A 17843-nucleotide genomic window follows, 5' to 3' on the forward strand; every position below is an offset into this window, starting at 1 on the left:
ATGAGTGAGACCATGAGAATAGAAATAAAGGTGAGGAATAAATACAGAGGTGAGTATGGTGAAAGTTGGATAAGTGATGGCAATAAAATTAGGACGGTGTGGTCCGAGAGAGATGAGAAGATGATGGAATGGCATTGGTGGTGGTGGCATTGGAAGTAACAGTAAAGTACAATGACAAAAGAAGAAGTAAAACGTTTTTTGAGATGTATAAAACAACAACGTTCTGTTAACTCATTAGAGAACGATTTGTTCCTTTAAATAATTGTTTAACACATGTTGAGTTAATGATACACGTAGACAAGATCCGTTAGTTCCGGACGAAAACATTAATAAAAGAGGTAAAATGTCTTACAAAATTAATCATGAGAGATCATAATGTCATTTTTCAATCGATGAAGAACGGAATAAAAATTTGTGAAATGATTAGGAGCCGAATTGAGATTTTACTCTTATTTTTTTTATTTTAAAAGATCATACATACATACAACTTTATTGCTATTTACATTTTAATGTGGCATAAAATTTACAGAAAACCTTCTTTAGTTACCATAAATTTTGTATTTTTCATTCTAAATAATTCATATAATACATGTAAGATATAGATATTTTTGAAGTCTAGTGCAAATTGGCATCCATTGATGATCCTCATACATATGATGTAACTTTTAACCTAAAGGTGCAAATTGCCAGCAATTACTCGAACAATTACTAAGAGTTTGAATGAGGAAAAAAGTTTAAAAAAAATTATTACTTTTTATTTTTATTTTTTTTTTCAAAATGTTGTGAAATAAAAATTAAAAATAATAAAAATAAGAAAATCCTATTTTTCGTATTTTTAATTTTTTGTTTATAAAATCTCAAAAGTAGAAAATAGAGTCTAAAAATAAAAACAAAAAAGTAATCAGTTGTACTCATTTTTCAACACTTACTCATTCTTCTTCCTTTTTGTTTATTATCAACACTTACTTTTCAACGACTGTCCTTTATACTCATTTTTCTCAACTATAAAATTAGTTGTGGAACCTATATCAACCAAATTTCAGACCTCATCCAAAACCAAGGTTCAATAGTAATATTCTTTTCTTTATTTTTTTCTTTCTTTTTGGCACTAAGATTAACTATAATTACAAGAACAAATTCAGCAAAAACAATATGAAAAAGTTCTTTGATCTTTTTCCAAATAAACTATGAATTCAATTGAGTGTAAACATTTCTCATTTTTAGAAGGAAAGGAGTACATTTGTGATTACATTAGTATGCTAACAAATCTAACTGTACAAAGGATAAAATAATAATAATGATAATAATAAATCAAACTTGTATAATGAATGATTGAGAGAGATTAATGTGATATAAGTTGAGATGACCAGGTCAAAAATTAAATAGAAAAAGAAAAAAAAGAAAAGGGATTATGCCCATGGGCCTCACCCACCCATATCCATATTTTGACTCATCCATCATAAAACTCATTAATTGTTAATACAAAAAATGCAACCCAGCCAAACAGACCCTTTCCCACAATTTTCAAGGTCTACACCACAATCTTCATTCTTCAATTCAACCCTTGAGCCAAGTGTGGCATGATGCCATCCATGCCAATAAAATCAAGCATACATAGTTTTCTCCAAAACTTGTTCAACTCTTCACTTAAGCCTCAAAGGTTTGCACCTGCCTCTTCCTTTCATATGAATCTTACTTACCCACCAGCATGTTGTGTATGTACCTATGCATTTAGAAGTGGTAAAATTACAAATGGAAGTGGCATTTCTTTTCTTTTGGCTTGACATAACATGCCACTATTGCTCTGGTGAAGTAAATGCCGTGACATGTGAGAGACCATGGAAAAACAAGCTCTAGGTGGCTACTTCAAACTCCTGTCTGAAACAAATCAACTCAGTGTCTCACACAAATATAATTCCATGACTTAATTGTATACCATTTAATGAATATGCAAGAAAAATTTCTTATGTTGTCAAGGTAAATTACAATATACAAGGTTAGGTAATATTACACACGACATTGCTTAATCTATCATACCAAAGTTAGGTAAATAACTGATTTTCTTACATATTATTTGGCTGAAGAAATTCGGCGTAGCGAAGGAATCCAACTGCTTGAAGTACGAGAATTACTACCGAAAACGCGAGCAATGTGTGAACTTCCTAAGGGCTTTTCTGCTTTTGATGCATTTTCTTTAGAGGATTTTGGCAAGCCAGATGATGTAGAAGGACCGTTGTTCCCGTTCTGCGAAAAAAAAAGTGATCTCAATCAGATGAATTACCTGAGCTAAGTAAAATTTCAAATTAAACACAGGAAGGACAAGAATACACATTTAAAGAGGGATTAGAGGCAAGAAATGCAAGACTTGCAATTTCATGGAGGTGACAACATACATGTTTCTCAGTCTGATTCTTGAAACTATGATTGTGACCAACAGATGGTTTAGGCTGTGCAGTTGCGCTTGGACGATCATGATTCTGGTTCGCCAACTGTCTTGTTGCAGTTACATGAGTTGAATCATTGACTCCTGAACCTGAAATGGAATGTGAAGCATCAGAATCATAAATCATCACTTCACTACACTGAAAATTCTTGGAATGCAGTTAACAATTAAGATAAGAAAGAGTTAGTTGGGAAATATATGTTCTCATATTCCCATCATAGGATTATATCAGAAGCTGTTAGGTTCTGTGTTTAAGATTTAGACAACAAGTTTCATGAAAATAACCTAAGTTAGCTATTATGAGAATTTTCTAATAATTGTTTTTCGCCTTGTAAGTGACAAGAATGAAGTTACCTGTATTCTTGTCCGTAGCCATGGGTTCTAGACTGCTAGGTACAGCAGCTGAAGGCTGAAAATTTCCAAACACTCATCATGTCAGAAAAAGAATAAGATTAGGACATCATTCAAAGAAACTATCAGAAATGCCATCTAACAATATCAATCCATGGCATGAAATTTGTTCTAAAAGGGTAATAAAAATATTGAACTACACACAATTATGGCATGAAAGTTGTTCAAAAAGGGTAATAAAAATATAGCGAGAAACTACTAACAGCTGTTTGATTTTGTATCTGTCTCTGTCTCTGTTGTGTCTGTTGGTACTTTAGAATGGTCCAGTCAAACAAATTGTCAGATTCAAATCCTGCACATTGAATTCAGCCGAATAAGATTATTTCGACAAGAAGGAAGAAGAAAAATATAACACATACCGTGAAGTTTTGAAATCCTAGGATTAGTGTTAATTGATACCATCAAAATACTAACTCACAAGCAAATTATTACCCTTACTAAGCATAGACTAATTTTTCTGTTATCTGGCAAATTAGTTAAAATCAAATCAAGTATATAAAAGCAAACAGTCAAAACCTTCACGAGAGAACAATTCACGAAACAAGCGCTTCAAGAATCCATAATCTGGTAGTTGATCAAATGTCAAGGAGTGGCAATAATGAAAGTAAGAAGCGAACTCCACGGGATATGACTTGCAAAGCATCTAGGAGAAAAAAATATCAATATTTAGTCAAGGTTTCAAGTACTCAATGATAAGTTCGGAGATCAATCATTTTATCAAACTGAAAAACACACACATACCTCAATGGGAGTTGACAACTTCTTCTCACAAATCCTATCATATTTTTCCTTTTTGGTGACAGCTTTCAGACCCTGCCAGGGAAGGCTGAAACGCAAAAACTAGATAGTCAAGACCCGTTTCTTATTCAATTGATATGCAACATTTTTTTAAAGCTCAAAATGTCTGGAAAGTTAGAACGAATAGTGGAAAAAACATACCTTCCTCTTAAGAAGTACATAAGAACATAGCCAAGAGACTCTAAATCATCTCGACGACTTTGCTCTGACAAAATAGAATCCAAATGGTGAGAAATTCGTAAATTGCAATCTGTATAATATAAAGAAGGAAAATTTCTTTCTACTTACCAATTCCTATGTGAGTATTACAACTTGCATAGCGTGCAGTTCCTGTTAAGTTTTTATTCTCTCTGGATGAGTTCATCAAAGTTGGGTTGGGGGGGGAGGGAGAATAAAAAATTAGGCAACAATAGACATGGAAAAACATTATACAACAAGACACGATAAAAAACAAATAATGAAACAAAAATATACCTGTAAGGAATATGTTTATTTGTGCTAAGGTCCTTATATCTTTTTGCAAGTCCAAAGTCAATAATATAAACCTGTAAATTTAACAAATCGACAAAAAAAAATAAGCATGAATTTGGTAGCGAGTCTAGCAATGAAAGGGATCGAGCGAATTCTGGCATGTTACCTGGGTTGCTTTCCTCCCAAGACCCATAAGGAAGTTATCTGGTTTGATGTCTCTATGCAAATATCCCTTCGAATGTAGGTACTCGATTCTCGTAAGCTGTAATCCAGTAAATAAAACAGATTTCACTTTACACTTTCATTGAAACTTTTCACTAATGTGAACTATGACTACAAATAAGTAAAATTATTTAAGAGTTGAAACTGCTCAAATAATATGCAGATGAGATGGTAATATCAAGAAAAAGCAAGGAACAAATGCCGCCTTCTTGAAAATCAAAGCAAGGAAACAGTAATTACCATCTGATCAGCCAACATCAAAACTGTTTTCAATGTAAATTTTCTCCCGCAATAGACAAAAAGGTCCTCGAGACTCGGTCCCAGAAGATCAATAACTAGAACATTATTGTCTCCATCAATGCCACACCATTTCATACTTGGTACACCGCCTGAAACAGAAAAGGCAAGGGGAATCATAAACATTTAACCCTCTTGGCAAATGTTATCAGAACATTTACACATTCGAAGCGCTTCTGTTATAACTTACTTTCTCCTTGAAGAAGATTATACAACTTTGCCTCATAGAGCAGCTGTGGATGTTTGGTTTTCTTGTTCTCCTACAAAATAGGAAATGCAGCCGCTATAAATAACTATTAAGTACATAAATAGCTCTTGAAATGCTGAATATGAAGGAAACCCAAGAGATTATGAAACAAATTATAAACTTTCTAGCAAGTGTAGTTATCTATTTAAAAATTCGACCCAAGTTTTCATGTGTTATCTATCATGCATTGAAACAATTGGCCTTAGTTCAGTAATTTCAAATAACCATTCATCAACAGCATACATGGAACAACAGATTGCTATAATCAAGTAATGAATCTTTTACTTCAATCTGAATATTTTCAAATAATAATAATAGTAGTAATAAATTTACATGCATAAGTTATGATATATCAGCTCATATATCATAATTTAGGCATGTAATTTATGTTCATATATTAGCTGCATTTCTAAATTCCCCCATTTCTAATATGAATTATCGAACAACACCATCCAACCCAACCTACTTCAATTTTTTAAAATAAATAAACAAACGACAAAGTAGAAGTTGATCCCCCAACTTATTCATGTTCTTAGACATCATGCCATGCATGATTATTAGCACAATTCTTTTTTTTCTTCTTGATTAAAAATAAAAAATGAAGGCAAATCAATTTTTAAGTAAGAAAGAAGAAGACGCACCATCTTGACGGCCACAATCTCAGAGGTCTCAATATTTGTAGCTGCCAAGAAAAAAATTTTAAACATGATCAGCACAAGCATAGAGAAGAATCAATAAACTTAAAAGGAAAAAAATAACAATAATAACAGAGCAAGAAGAAGAAACAAAAGAAAGTTATTTTACCAATATAAATTTCACCAAAGGAACCGCTTCCAATTTTCTTACCGATCTTGTACTTTCCTCCCACAACCCTCTCCATCTCTTATACCCAACAACCAAACAATAGCTAAAAAAAAGGTTCAAACCAAACCAAACTGGTTCGTGCTCGGGGTTTTTCTTCTGCAAAATCTTATGCTCGTAGCTGATGCCGAAGAAGATGAATGCAAAAAGAAGGCGCAGAATCTTTAGCTTCAGGTAAAGAAAATGATATAGGAGAGAGGAGAGAGCAGAAGCAAGAGGAAGTTTGATGGATAAAAATTGGATTGGATTGGATTAGAATTGGTGGAAAGAAACAGGAAATTGTTGAAATTGATTGTAAATGGACGGAGAAGAGAAAGAAGGAAAACAAGTTGCTCAGAACATTGCTTTATAAAAGATAGGGTCAATTTTGGAATATCGTACGTACGAACTACTAACTCATTTTTATTTTTATTTTTCTTTTAATTTTCAAAAGTTGGTTGATGATCTGTAACAAGCCTCAACCACCTAACCCAATCCATTTCTTCCTTTATTTTCTTCTTACCCCACTATATACTCACTACACAAATAGAATTAGATCCTCTGCTAATTTATTCTTCTATTAAAAAGTATTCAAATATATTTTATATTATTTGTTATGTATACAATTAATATTTTTTAATTAATTAGTATATTTTTTATAAAAAAATTAAATAAAATTTAATATCAATTAACTATTTTTTATTTTATCATTAAATTCTTACTTGTAACATAGAAAAACAAACCAAATTAAACGAAATTAAGTCAACTCAAGTTTAATTTTAATTTATAAATCACATCACAAGTTAAGGTGAATTTTAAATTAAATATTGTCAATATAATATATAGTATAATTTATATGAAAAGAAAAAATTATTAATTATATATCTTGTATTTAATATAAGTCATATCACATATTCATTGTCTAAAATAAAAAAATCGTTATAAAAAATTTTTTAGTACCAATATCTTTTTATTTTTAATTTTATTGATTTTTTTTAAGAATAATGTTATATTATTAGTAAATATTATTATTTTTTATCAGTATTTAGTTAACAATAATTTGTATATATATTTACAAATATTTTGTATAATAAATATATAATTTGTACATATATTTACTAGAATTTTATACGCATGGATCAATATAATTTATACTCATAAATCAATATAATTTACATTTACATTTTTTTTAAATTTATACACATAAATTAATAAAATGATCATTTAATATTTATGCTGGCCAAATAATAATCAAAAAATACTAAAATTTAGTGGACCTCAAAAATTTCTCTTCTTTAAATTTTTACGCTTCTTTTAAAAAAATAAAATGTATGTATCGTTTTTCGAAGATATTTTTATTTTTTACTTAATTTTTGACATTTTTTAAATTCTTTTAACATTAAATTTGTATTTTTTTTTTTCCAATTTCACCGCTTAATTTATATTATTTCCAAATTAATAAAATACAAAAATGTTTATTAAGTACTAGAGTCTTCTATCATAATTCACCTATTTAAACTCATCGTATATCCATTATGAACGATTTAATTTAAGAAAGAATCCATTTTGAGTTATTGCCCATTTGCCCTTACGTACCTGCACTAGTTTCCAGATACATGAAACACGCTTTTGCGAATTGTGAATTGGGAATGATGCAGAATTGATTGAATTAATTAATTAATTAATTAGCCGACTTGTTATTTTATTTTCTTGTGTGTTTCTTGTTAAGAAATCGATAAAGCAATTGCTTTTTCTTCCACCATTTGTTTGATAATGTATAATCTGAGTCAGCAGTGTCCTAATAATTCAACAAAAAATCTAACTAATAATAATAGTGACCAATCCTGGAACCTTGTCCTCCCTCTTGGCTCTTGTTACTTGCTAATAATTCATTCTTTTCCTTCCTTCTTCCTTATTTCGGGGAAATAAATAAACGTTAAATAGTTATAATTAATTAAAATTATTAGATGAAAGTACTATAAGACATAAGATAGTTGTGCATTGCGTGGTTAATTTGTTTACTCGGCGGTTTGATTGGTTGCAATGAGTGTGACAGAATGCGACTCGTTTGTCTTGTGACTTGTGAGTTGGATTTATATTCATATATATATGCATCTAACAACTATGACCTAATCCTCTTTCATTTCTCAAACAAATTCAATTGGATAAGGTTCTCAATTATTCACTACCTCTTAACTGTATTACACCACAATCATGCTTTTAATGTCTCCCATATTTTGGATGGAAGAAAAAAATTGTTATCTCATCTTATTTGTGATAAGGTTCTCAATTAATTACTAATATCAATTACCATATGAGACTTGTCATTTTTTATTCTATCTGAAAAAAAAATGTATTAAAGTATTAAATATGATCCGATTAATATATAGTTGACTTTATATTTGAATCTTTTTTGGTCTCCGAACAAGCTTTAATTTTCTTAGAAGAATAAAAGTTTTGGAAGAAAACTAAGGGGAAAAAAATCAAAAAATTAATGAGGGTGATCTAATTCGACGTGTCACCGTGCATTATTAAACTTTCAATTTCCAACATACCAGGATGAATTGATCAAATATTTGGATTTCAACCCTTTATTTATTATTTTAGTTATGGAGTCTTGCATTAAGAAATATCTATAAGAATTTCATCATCGCTTATCAAATAAATAAATAAATAGAAGAGAAAACAGCGTTGCAAGAGGAATCAAATTTGGCATCGTTTTAAATATGCCTTTTTAATGTTGACTTTGGACAAAGGCACAAAGCTTTGAGGATTCATACTTACTACTTATCTAGCGAGCACCCTCTTCATTTTTTAACAACCGGTAAAGCTTGAAAAGAGTTTGTAAAGTTAATATTAAGGATAGAGTTGAGGTGGTCAAATAAAGTAGCTGTTTTTTTTTTTTTTTTCAGATACTGTAAGTGGATTCCCACAAATAATATATGAGAAAGGCGCCACCATAAAGAGACACTGCGACAGGGTCAATTCCGTCAACACGTTGTGTTTTGGGTTGAATTAAGTTGCGTTATTATTCTATTGTCTGAGTGGCCAAGGTGTTCATTGTATTCCTGCTTATCAAGGCTCAACTTTTTTTTTTTTTTTTGAAAAAAAAATTTAGACACCACCCTTAATAATTACTTCGAAAAATAACAAAATTCTCAATAAAAAATATTTTTTTTGGCTTTGATCTTTATTTTGTGAAATTGGGTAGTTTTTCTATCAAATTTTTTTTTTGTATTAACAGAATAAACCTACATAGCAGATTAAATTAAATTATTGATTTATCCGTTAAGAACCAACTAAATTTAACAAATTTTTTTATTAGGAGACTCGTCTTTTAAAAATAATTGTTAAGGTCGTTTAATTTTTTTTATTTTTTGTTATTTTTTTTAAATACATTGACTAAATTTAATGTGTAAAATTAAAAAATATTAGTAATTTTTAAATTATTTTTATTTATAAAAATTAAATAAAAAATATATTAATGATTAACGTATCACATATGTATATTTTAGAAAGAGATCATTCATAAAAAAACTAACTTGTCTCACAAAATTAAATAATAAAGACCGAAATCGGAACGAGTATTTACTCATTTTTTTAAAACAAAGTTTATTAAAAAGAGCGTTTTAAAGATATGTGATTTTCAATAAATATAAACCATAAAAAATTGTGTTGGGTAAAAAAAATTACTTAAAATATTTTTAATAAAAAAAATTGTAATAAAAAATAAGAATAAATACAAGTTATTTATTAATATAAAAAATTATATTAGATATTTTAATATTTAAAAATATAAGCTAAATTTTAAAAATATCTTCGTAGATTTTTTACGAGCACCGTCAACTTATCAAAACTAAAAATACAAATGCGTTATCTTTTTAATTTATTAAATACAAAAATAAAATTATTTTCAAAAATACAAATATCGCTTAAAAATTTTTATCAAACTGGACCTAAGTGATTAACCCAAGATCCTACTCACATCTCAATTAATTGTTCCTGTAGCCTTATGCTATATGTGATTTTAAGAAATTTTAAGAAAATAAATTAAAGTTACGCCATTCAATAGTATATGTATGTATATATATACATTTAGTTGCAGCTATAGATTTTAACTTAGTGCCTCATGGTAAGAATTCAAAATCTCTAATGTTTTACAAAAATAAGAAACTTAAAATAATAGATAATTAATAATAAACTAGTAAAAAAACAAAAAATAAGAGAAAAAAACATGAAAAAAAATATAGAAAGAAAATGAGTTTAGTATACAATGTGTACAATAGGAATAAAAAAATTAAGAATAGATAATAATTAAGTTAATTAATTTTTAATAATTTTCAATTTTAAATTAAAAAAAATAAGGATTTGCAACCACGGCAATTACGTATACCGCATAATCCCCTCTCCACATATGATGTGACTTCTTCTTGTGCATGCTTCTTCCTAATCTCTTCCCCGGTGCTGCGCTGCTGCAACATCAACCGCTACCGCCAATAGCACCGACCGATGCCGGCTTGCGCACCGCGAACGTCCGAGCAGCACCGTCGTGCACAAAGAGTGATTCGCGCAGCTCCCAACACGCCGGTCATGCAACCCCCTCTCGCAGCCAGCGGGTTTCACCGTCCCAGCGCCTTTATCTGCGACATACAGGGGATGGGGATGGTGCCACGTGTACGGTGATTTGGATTTCGGTGCGTTGCCTCCGGTGGATGTGGTGCATCTGATTGAAGATATCAATAAGGCAAGTGCTTCGTTTCATGGTGTTGCGGAGGTTTCCGGTCGACTTGGTTTTTTTGGATTCCGCTCCCCTTACGTCTTCAAGGTATATACATTAAAAGATGAATTTAGATGCTGGATGTTCAATTCATTAGGTATGTAGATGGTTATTTTAATTTTTAATTGGATGGTTATTTTGTTTAATTCAGTTTAAGTATATATAATTAACAAATGTTGGATGGTCATTTCATTAGGTAGTCGGATGATTATTTTAATAACTACGTAGATGGTTGTTTGATAGCCGGTGAAGGAGCTTTTAACGACGGAGAGGTGGGATGATTGATGAGGGTGGGGTAACATACGGTTTTGGGGGAGGGGGGAGGGGAGAGGGTGTTTTTGGTAAATTAGGATTGAGATGGTTAATTTTTTGAAATAACTGTTTGAATTTCTTTTTTCCCTTGTATTGGGCCAAATTTAAAATCTATTGTACTCATTGTCAAGATTCCTAAGTTCATGAAAAAATCCAATACTCCTCCGACTTATATTGAATTATGGTAGAAATGATTATATATATTGGATAAAGTACTGTTTTGGTCCCCAACATTTGGAAAAAATCTTATTTTAGTTTTTAACGTTTAAATCGTCATATTTTTATCTCAAAAAAGTTTAAATGACATCAATGCTGTTTTGTCATCAAATCTCACACTAACACTTAACGAAAGAGCTGACGTATCCGTTAACCATCTAACTTGGCAGTCACATCAAAGATGACCGTTATAAAAAAATAAAAGAAATAAAAAAACAAAAGGAAAAAATTTCTAAAAATGTTGTCCACTACCACTGTAGCTCACCTAGCAACATTGACGCTCCAGATCGAAAGTTTAATGGCGTCTCAATGTTCCCAATTTTTCACAGCAATAACAAGACTCAAAGGAGAAGAGCAACTTGCTATTGTGGTGAAAGACCAATTCTGCATACTTCATCAATGCCTGAGAACCCTAGATAAAAGTTCTGGGATTATGTCAATTATCAGGTAACTACTGTAAACTACATTAATTCGTATATTGCAACTTTTGTTGTTGTGTTGGTCCTATAAATTGTTTTTAATTTGTTTTTGAAACCATTGATTGGGAAAAAATTGGAAAAGAGTGCGAATTTTTTTTGCATGGACAAAGCCTGAAAGACAATACTCACAGATTGCAATATTGAAGAAGAAAAAAAAATGTTAAAAGGAAAATTAGAATTTGCTAAAATGAAATTCTTAATTGTCGTTTCAGTGGGTATTGTTAGTTGAATTTTGGTACTGTTGTTGCTGTATGAAAGGGTAACAAATGCATAGCACATGAGATTACCATATAGATGAAGAAGTTGAAAGATTTAGTGTTAGGGTATTTAGGTGGGTTAGGAATTTGAATATATTTGAGAACATTTGATAAGTAATCTATATAAACTATATGCTCACATTGTAGTTGTATTTGAAGGTTAATTAAAAGTTTTCACTGATTTAGATGCATGTCTTTCATGGAGTTGTTTTAATTCTGTTTCAATTTAAATTTATGTAGTGCTAAGCACTACGAAGTGCTCATAAACTATTGTAATTTTTAAAGTGCAATGTCTGATCACAAAGTGCATAATTAGGTTGGTCTTAACTAGCTTACAAAATATTAAGAACTTAGCTACTTATCTAAACAACTAGAAAGTTTAAGACAATAAATCAATAACATAATTGAGATAGTCAAAGTGCTATTATAAATGACAAAATAGTTCATGCCATTATCATTACAAACCAAAAGTAGAAATCATAAAATCATATTACAACAGAAAAATTTATATCATTTCAGGTTCTTCCAGGCCTTTGGTGGTGTTTTTGCCAAATACTTCAGCACCCTCTTTGATGGGCTTTGTTGAATGAAGGTGGAAGATTGACCTTAACTTTGGCTTGTTACATTTTTAGACCTCTTTGACAAGGTTTATGATTGTTGTGCTTGCTTCATTTGTACTTTTCCTCTTTTGTTGATGTCATAGCCCTTTTGCTTGCTGTCCAGTCCCATTTGATTGCTTCTTTGTATCTCCTTTGTTCATTGAAATTTTTTTTATTACCTTGGTTGATCCAGCAGCTAACTTTGATGTGGTGGCCTTCTTGGATGTTGTAGCAGTCTTTGTTAACCAAAACAAAAAATAAATATACTTTGTTGTTAGTAAAACAAACTACTTGGAATTAATCTCATTCATGAAGTAAATTAGTTTTGTGATTAGGATTTACCTTTTGTAAACCAGCTTCGACTTTGGACTTCTTGGGACAGGTTCTCTTGTTGTGACCATAAGCAAAATGATATAACAGTTTTGTTGCTGGTCTCCTCTGGATAAAATTGACATTGGTCCATTAGTCCATTCATCTACACCCTTGTTCTTACTCTTTTTTGGTCTACCTATTGATTTTTTAAATACTAGAGGCAACATATCATCATTTGCAGTTTCTTTTCTATAAGTTAGAATCATTTACAGGATATGTTACATGCTCATAACATCTAACATATGTCTCTTTTTTGAAGCAAGTATCAACATAATCATTAAGATCAAAGCACATCTTCCTGATGCAGCTCATTGCATGTTGACAAGAAATCCTTGTTAATTGATACTTCCTACAAGAGCACTCACAATTCTTTAAATTCACTATAATTTTTTTTCTATTACCATGAGTATTATAAACCTCATATTTATCTCTTCCAGTATATATTGTCATCCAATTTCCACCTTGATCAAACTCTTTTTCAATTTCTTTTCTTAATTTTTGGCAGCACAATCACTGCATATGTAACAATCCCTATTATCAGCCCATCTATTCATCAAATACACTCTAATATCCTCTAACATAGATATAATAGGTTTTTCCCTAACCTCTACCATGATAGAATTAAAATATTCACGCATATTATTAACAAGAACATCACATCTAGGTATACAAAAAAATCTGGATTTGCTTCAGTACTTAAGTTGAATTTCCATGAGGTATCTATATGTGATAAACCTCATTTTTAGGGTTTATCTTATGCTTAAAAATACACTTAACTCACACTTATTCATATAATTCACATGTTTTACATTTTCCTTCCTAATTTTATGTTATGATTGAAAACATGCTTCTTTAGCTTTAAACTTGCTAATTTTAATTCCCTTTTATTATGATTCGATGCCGTGATATGTTTGCTGAGTGTTTTTAGGGTTTATAGGGCAGGAATGGCTTAGAGGATGGAAAGGAAGCATGCAAAAGTGGAAGGAATACAAGAAATTGAAGGAATTGCTAAGCTGTCAAGCCTGACCTCTTCGTACTAAATCGATCATAACTTAAGCTACAGAGGTCTAAATGAGGCGGTTCTAATTGCGTTGGAAAGCTAACATCCCAGGCTTCAAAATGATATACAATTTGCCATAGTTGACATGCTGTTAGGCAATGCACATGCGTGATGTACGCATATGCGTGACACGCGTAGAAGACCATCGATGCGTACGCGTGACATACGCGTACGCGTGACGTGCGCCACGTGCAGGAATTGCAGAAGACGCTGGGGGCAATTTTGGGCTAGTTTTGGATCCAGTTTTCGGCCCAGAAAATACATATTAGAGGCTGCAGAGTAGGGGAATCAATCATTCATTCATTCATACAACTTTCATTCAAATAATTTTAGGTTTTAGATGTAATTTTCTAGAGAGAGATGCTCTCTCCTCTCTCTAGGTTTTAGGGTTCTTAGCTTTAATTCTTCTCAAATTTAGATTTCTATTTTACTTTAATTTAGTTTTCTTCTACTCTTATTAGTTCTAGTACTTTAGTTTATCTATTTCTCTTGTTGGTTTATTTATTTTTCCAATTTAATTTATAAACTCTTCATGTTAGATTGAATTTCCTATTGAATGCAATTTGAGGTGTTTCATGTTTATTGTTCTTGCTTTATTTGTTATCATTGATGCTTGCAATTGTTGGTTTTAGATTTTACATTCTCTATTACTTTTCTATGCTTTTATGTTATGCCTCCCAATTGTTTGATAAAATGCTTGGTTGGATTTTAGTGTAGATTTTTCTCCTCTTGACTTTGGTTGAGTAATTGGAGACTCTTGAGTTATCAAACTCTTTTGCTGATTGATAATTGAAAGTTGCTAGTTGATTTGGATCCCTCTAAAACTAGTCTTTCCTTAGAAGTTGACTAGGACTTGAGGAATCAAATTGATTCATCCACTTGACTTTTCTTCATAGTTAAAGGTTAACTAAGTGGGAGCAATGGACAATTGATGTCACAATTGATAAGGATAGCTAGGATAGGACTTTTAATTCTCATACCTTGCCAAGAGCTTTATTAGCTATTAGTTTAATTCTTGCAATTTAATTTTCTTGTTCCTTATTCAAAACCCCAAAAAGATACAATCTCATAACCAATTATAAGTACACTTCCCTGCAATTCCTTGAGAGACGACCCGAGATTTGAATACTTCGGTTATTATTTTTATAGGGGTTTGTTACTTGTGACAACCAAATTTTTGTATGAAAGGATTCTTTGTTGGTTTAGAAACTATACTAGGAACGAGAATTTATTATGAAATTCTTTACTAGCAAAAATCATTTCGTCAATATGCTTCACTGTATGTTAACTTTTTGAATTTGTTGCATCCTCCTCTTCCACTCTTGAATATAAGTAACTTTTGATGCATACCACATCATCAATTTGAGCTGGATTCCTGAATATCTCTTTTTGAAATTATTGTACAAGTGTTGCACATAGAATCTATTATCTACTCTAGGTAGCAACTCATCAAATATTAGAATTAATCCCTGCACATATTAGAAATAAGTCTTTAATTGATATAAACATATCTAGATGAGGAGAAAAATGTAATTGATTTAAACATATTTAATCTACCTTCTACTAATCACTCGTGAAAGTGCAATGTCTAATCTTGTCAACACCCAAATCATCACACAAGTTTTGCATAAGCCAAGTCTATAAGTCTTTTGTTTCTATCTTAACAACATATGCAATAGGCAGAATTTGGTTGTTCAGATCCCACCTAATTGCTGTTAGAAGATGTCCTCCATAGGGGGTTTTTGATTAAGCAGCCATTAAGTCCAATTATGCACAGTATGAAGTTTTTTTGCATGCATCTAAGCAAATGTAAACCCTCTCAAATGTTGGTCTCATGCCCATCCTAAGTGATGGTCTCTCTAAAGCAAACTCAGGAAGTCTTTGCACTTGTATTCGAATTGAAGACCCTGGATTCGCTTTCATTAACTCATTATAGTAGTCATGAATCCAATTGTATTGCTCTCCATATGTGCCGTTAATTTCATCAAGTGCAAACTATTTAATCCTAGCAACCTTGGACTTGGTCAAATCTATATTCCATTTGTTGTAAGCCTTTTTCATGTATGTGACAATTTTATATTCGTGTTCCCTGCTATCTATTTCATGAAGACCTTACTTAACCACTTGGAATACATGATTCCAATATTTGTTTCCTTGCTGCATGTGTGTTTGTTGTAGTAGTTTTTCAACTGCCATGTATTCTCTATTTTTAACTTACAACAGTAAACATGCCATTTTCATTTCTCCTGACAGATAACCTTCACCCTTCTTCTATCACATTTTTTGAATTTTAGCCCTCTTCTAGTGTGGACAGCATAGTTTGTGGCACATTCTTTGAACTTATCCTTGGAACATACAAAGTCCCTTCTTACCACTTATACTCCTTCATATTTTTGAATTATTTGTGAAATGAGTAATTCTTCAATGGAGCATCATCGTTTTCATTACTTAAAGGAAGATCTAAAAAGTCTTCACTGTCATATCCATCATCTCTTCTCTAAACCTAGCTAACACTTTCTTTTTTCCCTTTTCATCAATCCCGGGCACATTTGACTTCTCAAGCTTGTCACCATTCTTGACCACTTTGGACTCCTTCATGATTGTAACCTCAACATCAAATAACACACCATCTGTAAATAAATAATTAACAAATAAATAAACTAAATGAGAGAAAAAAAGGATTAGAGAATTAATATTTATAATTTAAAAAAATAAAAATATTTAGGATGCAAATTAAAATACTTATCTTAAGGATTTTGGCTCAAAGTTGGGCCAATAGGCTAAGAAAATAAAATTAGGCCACATCAGACCCAAGTCCAAGTATATATATCCACACTTAATACACAATTCAGCACATTCCTCATTCATTTGGAAGGGACAGATGAAATTGAGAGAAGGGAGAAGAGAGGAGAAAACCTAGCTCTAGCTGACTAGCTCCACCTTTAAACCTCTATAACTTTTGCTATGGAGCTCCGATCGCCACACTGTTTGTGGCCACGCGAAGCTTGTCTCTCCCTCTTTAATTCTATTTGAATAGTTTGGTTAACTTAAAATCTCAACCCAATTTCTCATTCAAAGCTAAAATCATATTTTTGGTTTGGGTATTGAGAATTTTTGGTGATTTTGATGTTATAGGGACTCTCTAGCTTGTGTTCTTGGTGGTATTCATCACTAATTTCAGTGAGTAAAAGTAAGAAACCAGTTTTTCCTCTTGGTTCATTATTTTATGAAAATTCTAGTTTTTAATATTATGCCAAATTGTATAATATAGTGTTAGATTGAGCAATTGGAAGCTTGGCTTGGTGGAATTTTGGAAAGAAAAGCTTAGAAGCTTGGAATTGCAATATTAAGGTACCGATGGTAGTTTTGAGTAGGCATTATGTAACCATGTAAAAACCTAGATTACTTGCCCTTAGAATAAGTTGAATGGAATTAATTGTTGATGTATTTGAATAATGGCTAGTATGAGTATCATGTTGGTTGATGTGTTTCGACATGAAATTGAGGAGTGTGAGGTGATATTGTTACAAATGAATGTTGTAATATATGTTGGTGTCATGTTGCATGAAAATGAGTATGCATGTTGAAGTTTTAATTGAGAATTAGATGTATGAGTATTGTGATTTGTGAAAATTAGGTCAGAGGCCGTGATAGGGTGAGAAAATTCCCTATGTGATAAGTTGAGGTAAGCGGTGTGAATTATTGTATGAGAATGAGAGAATTGATTATTGGTTGATTGAGAGTTTGAATATATGAATGTTCCATATTGTTGATGAATATGGATATAGTTAATGGAATATGTTAAATAAGTTGGAAGTGGGTTAATTTAGGATTAGAATGGTTGAGAATTGATTATGAGTATTTGAGATGTGTAGAAATGGTTTTGAACTGGTTTAGGATTGAATTGAATTGAGAATGGATGGAATTAAGGGATTAGGTGAAATTGGTAAAAATAAGACTTTTAGCCAACTTCGACGGGCCATAACTTGGCACTCAGAGTTTGGATTTGAATGAGATATGTCTTAATTAAAGCTAGTGGAAA

At 31.3% G+C, this 17843-nt stretch overlaps 1 protein-coding gene across 2 annotated transcripts; it reads right to left on the bottom strand.

The window, feature by feature from the left end:
- Window positions 1–1298: 1298 nt before the first annotated feature.
- LOC107623109 (uncharacterized) lies at window positions 1299–6135 on the bottom strand. Of its 2 annotated transcripts, none has more exons than XM_016325264.3 (15): window positions 5694–6135; window positions 5531–5571; window positions 4833–4902; window positions 4586–4734; window positions 4290–4385; window positions 4127–4197; window positions 3941–4002; window positions 3794–3857; window positions 3596–3680; window positions 3371–3497; window positions 3058–3146; window positions 2798–2852; window positions 2394–2533; window positions 2068–2244; window positions 1299–1874 (listed from the first exon to the last, which is right to left on the bottom strand). In XM_016325264.3, exons 1-14 carry the CDS (start codon window positions 5767–5769, stop codon window positions 2071–2073), a joined length of 1299 nt encoding a protein of 432 aa, XP_016180750.1. In that variant the 5' UTR covers window positions 5770–6135; the 3' UTR covers window positions 1299–1874; window positions 2068–2070. The 2 variants fall into 2 exon arrangements, with proteins under 2 accessions (XP_016180750.1, XP_016180749.1); XM_016325263.3 differs by having other exon boundaries at window positions 1299–1878.
- Window positions 6136–17843: the final 11708 nt, after the last annotated feature.

This window comes from Arachis ipaensis, chromosome B10, assembly GCF_059453495.1.
Source record: "Arachis ipaensis isolate K30076 ecotype BB chromosome B10, ASM5945349v1, whole genome shotgun sequence".
In the NCBI taxonomy this organism is placed as follows: Eukaryota; Viridiplantae; Streptophyta; class Magnoliopsida; order Fabales; family Fabaceae; genus Arachis; species Arachis ipaensis.